Source organism: Octopus bimaculoides, chromosome 16 (genome assembly GCF_001194135.2).
Source record: "Octopus bimaculoides isolate UCB-OBI-ISO-001 chromosome 16, ASM119413v2, whole genome shotgun sequence".
Taxonomy (NCBI): domain Eukaryota; kingdom Metazoa; phylum Mollusca; class Cephalopoda; order Octopoda; family Octopodidae; genus Octopus; species Octopus bimaculoides.
Genome location: NC_068996.1, coordinates 28724436 through 28736308, shown reverse-complemented (window position 1 = coordinate 28736308; position 11873 = coordinate 28724436). Strand labels below are relative to the sequence as shown.

The following is an 11873-nucleotide window of genomic DNA, read 5'->3' as shown; positions in this document are numbered from 1 at the left end:
CAACAGGTCTTCGCAAGTGGAGTTTAGTGTCCAATTTAACTCGATTTCGATTTCACTTGCCTCAACAGGTCTTCACAAGTGGAGTTTAGTGTCCAATGAAAGAAGGTACGCATAAGTGGACTGGCTGAGGCCTTAGATTTAGGTCTCACTTGGCTTGCCGGGTCTTCTCACGCACAGCATATTTCCAATTGGCAGAGTTTCTACAGCTGGATGCCCTTCCTAACGCCAACCACTCAGACGGTACTGACAACAGCCACACTCAAAATGGTGTATTTTATGTGTCACCCGCACAAGAGCCAGTCCAGGGGCACTGGCAACGATCTTTCTCAAAAGTCCTTACACATGCCACGGGCACAAGTGCCAGAAAGGTGACGCTGGGCACAGGTGCCTTCACGATTTCGCTTTCGCTTGCCCCAATAAATCTTCGCAAGCTGAGTTTCGTGTCCAATGAAGGAGACGACGTTGGCATGGGTGCCAGTCGTCGAATTTAACTTGATTACGATTTCACTTGCCTCAACAGGTCTTCGCAAGTGGAGTTTAGTGTCCGATATATATATATATATATATATATATATATACAATTTGGGGGGATTAATCGATATGTGGGTATTCTATTTCAGATAATACAAAAACAACCTAATGAGAATATCTGACAGTAAACTTATGGTATCAATTTGCACATCACAAAATAATACTTAAAGGATATAACCAAAATTACCAGCAGGGTATATAATATACTTCATTAATTATATCATACTTTAGTTAATACTTATATTTATTAAATATGAAGGAACTATACATGTTTCAGTATTGGAAGATTACAATATATATACATATACACAACTGTATACCTATATATATATACATATATAAATACATATATGCAATCGTCAGATTTACAATTATTCCAATTCATCTTCAGGTTCTATTTCAAAATATTATATATCTAATTTTACATCCTTTTAAAAATAAGCAATACAAGCATTAAAGATTAAAAATTATGAATTAAAAAAAATTAAGAATAAAAATTATATTTTGTAATATTAAAAATTAAAATTTATAAATTATACATTATAAATATGGATTAGTATATATATCAATCATGTAAAATTAAGTATATGTCAAATACAGAATGTGAGATATAAGATTAAACAACAGAAATCGTGATGGCACCTGTACCAGTGGAGCACTAAGAGCACCGTCCGAGCGTGATTGTTGCCAGAGCAGCTGTCTGGCTTCTGCGCCAGTGGCAAGTAAATAGCACTATTTGAGCGTAATCGTTACCAGCGTCGCCTTCCTGGCACTTGTGCTGGTGGCACATGAAAAGACATTCGAGTGAGGTCATTGTCAGTGCCACCGGACTGGCTCCTGTACAGGTGGCACATAAAATACACCATTTTGAGCGTGGCCATTGCCTGTACTGCCTGACTGGCCTTCGTGCCGGTGGCACGTAAAAGCACCCACTACACTCTGGGAGTGGTTGGCGTTAGGAAGGGCATCCAGCTGTAGAAACTCTGCCAAATCAGATTGGAGCCTGGCATAGCCATCTGGTTCACCAGTCCTCAGTCAAATCGTCCAACCATGCTAGCATGGAAAGTGGATGTTAAACGATGATGATGATGATGATACATATACACACATACATACATAAATATATCATAGGGAAAGTGATATGAAACTAATATATATATACATAGTGAAAGTATTATCTTACATTACAATAGAGATGTTATTGTTTCACTTTTGACACATAATACTGAAATAGTATAAGAGATTGCTCTGGACTTGCTTTAGGCAAGAAGTTGAAAATTTTTTTGGCTCATGACACTGCATGGACCCTAAGTAACACATGTGTAAAATTTGAATGAAATCGGTTGGGTAGTTCTCAAGTTTTAGGGATTCACACAGACAGACAGACATTCTCATCTTTATACATATATAGAAAATCTTACATGTGTATCATCAAGGCACACCAGCAAATAGTTTTTACCCTATTCAAATATAATCATAGACTGGTAATTTGATTTGTCTCTGATTCAATTCAGGTACATGATTTGAAATCAGAACAGTGAGATTCTAAATATTCAGCACCTTGTCCCATGTTTTCCTGGGTCTACCTCTTCTACAAGTTTCCTCCACATTTAGAGATTGGCACTTTTTTTGCAGCTCTCCTTGTCCATACACATCACATAACCATACCAGCGCAGATACCTTTCTTGCACACATCTGATGCCGCTTATGCCCAATTTTTCTTTCAAGACACTTACACTCAATTGTACATGCATAATGACATTGCCACATCCAGCAGAGCAAACTAGATTCATTTCTTTCAAGCCTTTGTATGTCCTCTGCAGTCACAGCCAATATTTCATTGCTGTGTAGCATGGCTGCTTGCACACAGGCATCACACAATCTGCCTTTTACTTTGAGCAATAAGCCCTTTGTTGTCAACAAAAGTAGAAGCTCTCTGAACTTTGCCCAGTCTATTCTTATTGTAGCAGCTTTGCTCTCAGAGTATCCACTTCTGCTACTGACTTAGTCACCTTGATAACAAAAGCTATCAACTACTTCTAGGTATCCCTTCTGGTATTTGATGGAGTCTATTTTCTGTATATTTCTAGTGTTTACTCTACCTGTGCATAATCTTTAGTGTGGCAAATTGGCAGAGTCATTAGAGTGTCAGATAAAATGCCTAGTAGTATTTATTCTGACTCTCTGTGCTCCAAGTTCAAATCCCAACAAAGCCATCTTTGTCATTCATCTTTTCTGGGATGATAAAAACAAGTACCAGTCCAGGGGTGAGAGACTGGCAAAACTGCAAGAATATTGGATTGTATGTCTTGCAGTATTTGTTCCTGCTCTTAACATCCTGAGTTCAAATCCTAACATGGACTACTTGGATGGTTTACTTAATCGGTTAAACACCACTACTTGGCATTTTAGATGCCTTCAGGAAAATTCACTTTATTGTAAAGCATTAGGGCCAGATATTCAGTTTGAGGACATCTTCCTCCCTCCCATTCACCAGCCCTGGAGGTCCTGTAATAGGGCATAGGTGTTGCCTTTCCTTCTTACTAAAAGAAAAAGGAAGAGAAAAACATTACTCTTCCCCTTCATCTTTTGAACTAAAGAAAAAAAATTTTAAATGAAAGGTAATTCTTACCTGCTGCAGAATCTGGATCCTCTGCAATGATATCGAAAACAGCTTCAGCAGCCAGCATCCCTGTCTTCATGGCATTATGGCTACCCTTAATTTTTGGTACATTCATAAATCCAGGGCTGCAACCTGCGAGGCAGCCACCAGGGAATGTAAGTTTGGGTATACTCTTTAGAAGCAAGAACAGAATAATTGAGATGTTAACTATAACAGTGATAGAGTTGGTGTATGTTTACATCAATGTAGTCATTAGCTACCATGTACTACTACTAATATCACATGTAATATGACTATCAACTACCATTACTCTAACAACCACTCATTAACATATATCATTAGCCTATACACTTGCACCATCCATTACCATCATAAGCACATACCATCAATATTTAAGCCAAGTATGGCAAGCTACTGTGGAAGCTTCTGAGTGGTTGCTTGATATGATGAAATAGCCGGCATATCTCACTTAAAACACACCCTGGACATGTTGGATAATGTGGTTCTGGATTCCTTGTACCTTAGTTGGAATGTCTTTGATTTAAAGTTTCTTCAATTAGAGTTCCACTGGGGTAAATAATAACAACAATATCTACTGTAGCAACGACCTACTATTGTCATATGACCACATCACCATCATCTATCTACCTCTACTCTAGTTATCAGCTATTATCACGTGGCCATAGTGATTACTAATGTCACTTGTGGTTCTGCTTCTCAGTAAATGTAAAACCACATGATAACTTCTAACATAGGCACAAAGCCAAAATTTTGAGAGAGGAAGAGAGTTAAATTGACTTCACAACTTCATTGAGACTTTATTCTATTAATCATGGGAAAATGAAAGACAAAGCTGACCTCAGTGAGATTTCAATTCAGAATGTAAAACAGCCAGAACAAATACTGCAAGGCATTTTGTGTTACAATCTAACAGCAGATTCAGGTAATAACTTAGCATTTAATTTTTTGATTGGTTAAATGATGTGAGTCAGTATGAGGCAAGTTAAAACGGAGAAATTTCTATAATTTACATCGCATCACAATTGTCACAACAACCAAATTAAAGATATTGATTCAGAGAGAGTGGCCTTTACCTGGTTATTCAACTGTATAGAATCTCCCTCAAATTACATTCTTAATCTTAAAACTTGGAAAGAAGTTTGCACACGCACATACACCCAAAATAATACTGCACTAGATACAGCACTTTAATAAAAAAACTCAATCAATTAAAGCTGATCTATGGCTAAGCAACAACAAATAAGAAATGAATAAAAAAATAGTTTACCTGAAGGCCACCTTCATTTAAAGCTCTGGCACCATACGCTATTCTATTTCCTCCTTGCAACATACTCTTGATGCTAGGGTGAGTCTTGAATCTTTGGAATTCTTTAAAAGGATTTAAGTATGGGTTCTGATAGTCTAAAGCTATCTAAATATTTAATCATGGAAAAGAAAAAAATATATATAAGTTAATAATTTAATGCTTTTTTTTGTGTCAGTTTTACATTCTGTTGCATGTTAACAAGGGTGACAGGTCATTCCCTGTATGTCATATGAGATAAATAACAGAGTTGGCATCAAGAAGGGCATCAAACCATAAAATACTATCTCAAAAATTCTCACCTGGCCTGTATCAGCATGAAAAAAGCAAATGTTAAACTGAGGTCATGTCATCACAGGTAGCATGGGTTTGTTTACAGCCAGATATTCTTCTTGCTGCTAACCTCTTCACTAGCATGTAAGTGTTCAACCTGTTCTATTGTTCAGACTAAAGCAAGCAATGTAGTTATATTTAGACCTAAGGCAATGTTTTCCAGGTTGGTGTTGCCAAAAGTCATAATTTACTAGATGCATTTTATTGTCGTACTAACACTAGGGATACTGTTACTTCTTTGATGAGTATAATGGGTTCCTTTGAACTTATGTTGTCCCTACTTATTTACATACCACCTCACTTTGGGTGTACAAATGCAGTTCACTGTGTCACTGCACTAGATATGTTGCCTTCTGTCTCATAAGACTAGTGTTCTCACTACTCTACAGTGTGTTTACTGGAGAGCAAATACATGAGCGTGTGTGTGACAATGAGTACTTTACAGTGCGCAAAGTGAGTCTAGTGACCTAGTTACAACTCCCAGATGTACCTATTTCACTTCATTTCACTAAAGTTCACAGAATATACAAATGTATATGTGCGTGTGTGTACACACACATACTTATCAACCTCTTTCATTTCCTCTTTGCTTGTTCATGGTTGAATAATAGCTGAGGAGAAATAGAATGGACACATGATGAAGAAATAACAAACACTAGCAGTTCATGCATAAAGATTTAACTTATATATCCCACTGCGTGGTACCTTAGGCAAGTACTTTCTACTATAGCCTTGGGCTAACCAAAGCCTTTAAGTGGATTTGGTAGATGGAAACTGGAAAGAAGCATATCATATATGTGTGTGTCTTTATGTCTGTGTGTCTCCCAACCACTGCTTGACAATTGGTGTTGTGAGTTTATGACCCTGTAATTTAGCAGTTTGGTAAAAGAGACTGATAGAATAAGTACAAGGCTTAAAAAAAAAGAACTTGGGTTAATTCATTTGACTTAAAATTCTTCCTGATGGTATCCCAGCATGGGATACCATTGACCCCAGTATACACACACACACACACATATAGATACACATACACACATATATAAACCTATTATTCCAAGCAATAAAGCTTAACCCCCCCCCCAACAAATTTTTAAGAAACAAAGAAAAAAACAAAAGGAAACAAAGTTGTAAAAGTTACTTACCACAAATCCAATAGCAACAAGTGGTTCTCCTTCACCAAGATGGTATAAAAATGATCCCCCATAGGTGTGCATATCCTAAAAATTAAGGATCATAGATATTAATAAATGTATAAGATAGATCCCTAACTGTTTTAACCCTTTAGCATTCAGATTATTCTGTCAAATGCTTATTTACTCACATCTTTTTGAATTAATCATGCATTATCTTGCTGCTCCTACATTTCAATGATGTGATTGTTTATTTTTACAATGACATGATAGGGTAGGTGTGAGAGGTTGAATTTGGTCAGTTTGAACATAAAACATAGGATATTTGGGCTGGATATAGCCAGTTTAAATGCTAAAGGGTTAAAGCATTAATGTATATTCAGTAGTGTAGATTCAATATATAGAAATCTTGTAGTCAAGTGAAGTGTAAGATATTAATGTAAGGTAATATAATGTAGTAAAGTGTTTTAACTGAAGTCATTCTGTTTGGTGTTTTCTAGAGATTAATGTAGAGGACATTGCCATGTAACAGAAATGATTTACACTGTCATTATGTGTGAGATGTTTCCATCATGGTTGTTTAGGCTTAAATATCTGGATATTGGCTCCACAGGCCTTTTTGTTCCAGCAGGTCACATGACCTTGTGATTAGCCGAACTTGTTTGTATTGGTTGGTCTCCAGCCATCCAATCATATTGGCACAACAGTTTGTTTTTACTTACACTGCTCTAGGTCTTTAGCACACACCACTGATCACACACATCTCGTCTCTGACAATGATGTAATTGACACCAGCCAGTCTTCGCGTTCATCTCCACCAGACACCTGCCTACATTGTTGCTGTATGAACACTACACAGCTGCCTCTACACACCACCAAACAGTACATCAATTTTATCTACCAGATCAACAGTCCAGCCTAACCACGAAGTCTCTCACACATCTTTGTTGTAACCTGTTGTTTTATTTTATTTCATGTATGGCAATCATTGTATTTTATAACGGAGAATAAATTGTTGTTTACCAGTTCATTTCCTCTCAAGTCGTATATCATTTTCCATTTCTTTTATTTACTCATTATTGTTATAATTAGTGGCCTCGATGTGGTTTTGCAATGTTCAACTTCATGACAACCCTTACATTATCAGCTCTATCACATGGAAAACTAAGAATTTTTCAGCCATCAAGTTTTGATGGCTATGTTATCCTAACAACTTTTTGGTAGTTCTCTTCATGTTTCACGAGATGTCACTTCATTCTTACAGTGTCATCTACTTGCTGAAAATAGCTGTAAAATGCGCAGTTACATTTCCAGTAAGAATGTAACATTCCTTGATGCTTTCTTATTTCCAGTGCACCTTTTTCAAGGAACACTTGTCTTCTACTGTGCCATTTTGGATTCTTGCATCTTCTTATCATGACACTTGTAGTGTTATTCTTTGCCATTTACCATAGTGTTCACTAACATCTTAAAGTGGACTCTCTGTACACAATGAACTTTTTGCGTGTTTGTACTTTCAAAAGACTGGCTTTACATATTTTTCGCATGTTTTCACTTTTCAGGACCCCTTTTTCACATTATTCCTGTTTTTGATTGTTAAATATTTCGTTGACACATTTTTGATTGTCAAATATTTTTTGCTCAATGTTCATACATACAAACATACATACATGCTTTCTGCCTCATGTTATCCACTCTGACACATCAATACTGAGTGTTGAATGTTGCATTTGGTCCTGAAATGTTTATTTTTGCTTTGCTTTATTTCTGCTTCAGCAGATTTTGGACAATTTATTTTTTCAATTGTTTTCAACTGTTTGTACACCATTTCAGTACATTCTTTCTTCTGCTATCGGTCTCTTGATGTGTATTGCACATTTGTCTACGCCAAATGTTCTCACAGGGGAGTAACTGTAGCAGAAGTGATTTACACTGTCATTATGTGTGAGATGTTTTCGTTGCAGTTGTTTAGACTTAAATACCTAGATATCGGCTCCACAGGCCTTTTCGTTCCAGCAAGTCACATGACCTTGTGATTAGCCGAACTTGTTCATATTGGTTGGTTTCCAGCTGTCCAAAGGGAAATCAATCACCAGCTCTGGGAGCTTCCCGATCTCTGTAAGAATGACAGTTCTTAACTGCTCTAGTTCTCTGGCACATGCCACTGACCACATGCAACTTATCTCTGACACCAGCCAGTCTCCATTTTCATCTCCACCAGACACCTTCCTACATCATTGTTGTATGAATACCACACGACCAACAGACCAATGGCTGCCTCTACACACTACCAAACAGTACATCAATTTTGTCTACAAGATCAATGGTCCAGCCTGAAGTCTCTCACACATCTTTGTTGTAACCTGTTATTTTATTTCATGTATGGCAATCATTGTATTTTATAATGGAGAGTAAATCGTCACTTACCAGTTCATTTTATCTAAAGTCGTATATCATTTTTACATTTTCCTTATTTATCATCTTTGTTATAACCAGAATACAAGTTGTTTTATTCCAGATCAATCCTGATTGAGCAGACTTATGATGAAAAGAATTTCAGCTATGACTATCCTGTCTTTCTAGGGGTATGTAAAACTTACATCTAACGGGGATTTTTTTTCCCCCTTATTAAGACGGTAGCCTGTCATTTGATTTAAGGACAATTCAGTTGCTATTTCCAGCAGGTCTAGTCATGAATGAGACTTTCTCATTGTTGTTGGTGTTAATGATGATAAAAAGGACTTGATCCAGCTGAGCTTATCAAAATTGGTTGGGAACTAACAGCTTCGAATAATAATTAGCAATAATATTTGCAAAGCCACCACTATGTGTTTCGTATAAGAATCTTCTAGTGTATTGATCACCTCTGGGTTTACCAGTTCCCTATCAGGCTATATAATTGTATTGATACACAGAGGCTCTCTATAGTTTACATTCTAGCAACTATGGTGTACCACAAATTATATTATGTCTTACACTCGCACATACACACACACACACATTTCCTTCCAAATATCAGTGGCCTAAATATTGTCACTTAAACAATACACACTTCTAGGTGCCATTCACCTGTAACCTAAATTCAATGGCAAAAAACCTTAATAATGAACGTAAATGAAGACATGGTTATCTAATACTTTTCAATAGCATAACAATTTAGTCCATACTCATGTCAAAGAAATAGTCTCACAACTGACATTCTTTAGTCATAAATAGCAAACAACTAAAAACTCAAAATTCTTGCAAAAACTAGGCCTCAAAAACCAGTATATATTAAACATTATCAAAACTGTGTTATAAATACTCCTTGGGACCAGGAAATATTTCAGCCATGATAAATTATTAACCATATTAAAGTACTGCTCACATATCTTGGAAAGTGCTGTTACTACTTGTTTTCTTTTTTATTGCTTGGCCAGGAGGAAAAGACAATTTCCATGAAAAGCTATCTTCAAACCAAAGACCAGATCTGAATGCTTGCAATAGAGTAGAAATGAGAGGTATTTAACTCTACCACCTTTAGTAGAGTCTACTCATAGCATGTGGAGACATAACAAATTCACATATAAAAAAAAGCACCTCCCCACCACAAAAGTGAAAGTACATCTGTAGAAGACTGAACTTACAAGAGGCCATCCAACTGTGTGTTCTATTTTTCCAGGTTTGTGGTTTGCTTCATTGATTTCCCAGATTTCCTTGAAACCAATGGCGTAAGTCTGTGGTTCGCAGTCCTTCCGCAGATCAAACGTCTTGTACAACTGTTTTGCTAAATGTCCATGACAACCCTCACAGAATATAGTCATCTTGGCATGTAATTCCATTCCTCTTTCAAATGAATCCTGTTGAAAACAAGCAATCTTTAAGTAGCCATTGTGTTGAAAATAAACAATGGAAAAACTTGTTTTATAAATATTTTGACAAAATTATCCCCCAAGCTGGCAGAACGGCAACAACATAAGGTACAGCAACAAGAACACTGACAACAAAAACAATTCCTGTTATCAGCTTAAAAGTGATCAAAATCACCTTAAACTATAAACTGAGTATTAATACATAGTAAGTCAAGTTTTCATGATTTCAACATCATCAAAGATAGAGGCAATTCACTAAAAGTTCTGCAATAAAGGAGAGAGTTTATTTTGAAAACAATTATTCAGAACTATTGATTCAGTAGTCTGATCAATAGTTGTATGATTACTTAATAAAATGTACTGTATGTTAGCAGAGGAAGACCAAAGACTAGACTTTAGAAATTAGCTGACACAGGATCAAAACACATCATGGTATTTAAAAAACAAAATTTTGTAGGCTTAGTCAACAGAGAAAATACAGTGCTCAGGATTGTTTTGCAGTACCTCCAAGAATATCATAAGAAATAGAGCAAAGATTTGAGAATTGGTCTGAATGCTTACAACAGAGGGGACTCACTGTACTCAAAGCCTGTTCAATGCATTGCAGTATGGAAAAAATTAGATGTTTTTATGATAATGATAAAGATTACAAGTTCCATTATGGCAAGGCTCTCTTTGACAGGAAACATTATTATAATTTTCTCAGGTAATTTCTCTGAAAAAACAGGAACCATTTTTATTTCATTATTGATATAATGTGTAAAATTTCTAAAACATTTTACTAACAAATCTTTAGCAATTATCATCCTTGCGTGTGAAACTATCTAACCTATATACTGTATTTAAAAAAGGGCTACAATAAGAGAATCAAGCTACAAATTATACAAAAAGCAGGAAAAAAGCTTCTGATAGTTTTGTAGCCAGCACAATTTGGTAATCAATTTCCTCTCAACTGAATTCTCAAATGACCTGAAAACAGTAACCACATGATCCAGTGATACAGCGCTAAAGCAGTCACTTGACCTTAATGCAGCAGCTAAACCTCCCTTGGCAAACCTCTTAATATGTTTAAAATAGGGACCATATGATCCAGTGATAGAGTTTCAATGTAGTCGTACAACCTTAACAGAAATTTTGGCACAATGCTTTGTTTGATACATCTCTATATTAAGATTATTTTGGAACAATAGAAAAAAAATGAACAAAGCAAAACAAATGTCTTACTTTTGGTGATCCATCTTTATGGATTCCAACATCATTGGTAGCAATGCCTTTAACACTGCCATCTTCATTGAATAGGATCTACAAATTTACATAAAGGGACAAATATCAATATAAAAAGAAGCTATAAATTACTGTGTTTGATGACAGATAAGATGCACTTTTCCCCCTACAGAAATATATGTGTCTTTTATGCCATCCAATATGATACAAACACACACACACTCTCTCTCTCTTTCTCTCTCACACACGTACATATACACAAACACTGAATTGTGCTAAAATGAAAGAAAAAAGAGGGTTTGATACATATAAAATATAAGGTTTATTGAAAATGAATGTTTATTTTGTGACTTGATTTTCACCCCACACCTTTACCTGCCTGTCATTCCCAATCTGTGTCTACACTTTTGTTGTACCTTGAAGGCACATTCTAACACTTCATCACCATCATCTCTATCTCTCTCTTTTCAACTTGACTCTGATTACTCCTACCCACCTTTATATCATACAGGATAGCCATGTGTTTCTTCTATAGCAACAAACCTATCCTCTGTCCCTTCTTTCATACTTTAACCACTCAACAATTGGCATGAACCTGCCTGCCTCTCTACAATACCCACCATTAAATTGAGGAGGCCTTTTAATCCTGTGAGTTATATGATGACCACTCTAATATCAATACTACAAAAAACAAAAGAAACAATAACTCTGTAAAGTGGTTGGCATACAGAAGAGTATTCAGCTGTAGAAACATGTCCAAGCAGGCACTGAACTCGGATCCTGTTGCATCATCCAACACATGCCACCATGGAAGACAGATGTAAAATTATATGCATATATATATATATATATATATA

General features: G+C 36.1%; 1 protein-coding gene across 1 annotated transcript in view; it reads right to left on the bottom strand.

The window, feature by feature from the left end:
* LOC106873736 (electron transfer flavoprotein-ubiquinone oxidoreductase, mitochondrial) overlaps positions 1-11873 on the bottom strand; it is a 78050-nt gene that overhangs the window by 7769 nt on the left and 58408 nt on the right. Inside the window, exons 7-11 of the mRNA XM_014921228.2 lie at positions 11017-11094; positions 9568-9780; positions 5954-6028; positions 4443-4586; positions 3164-3326 (exon numbers count right to left, since the gene is read on the bottom strand). Of these exons, the coding sequence (XP_014776714.1) occupies positions 3164-3326; positions 4443-4586; positions 5954-6028; positions 9568-9780; positions 11017-11094 (673 nt within the window). The remainder of the gene's footprint in view (positions 1-3163; positions 3327-4442; positions 4587-5953; positions 6029-9567; positions 9781-11016; positions 11095-11873) is intronic.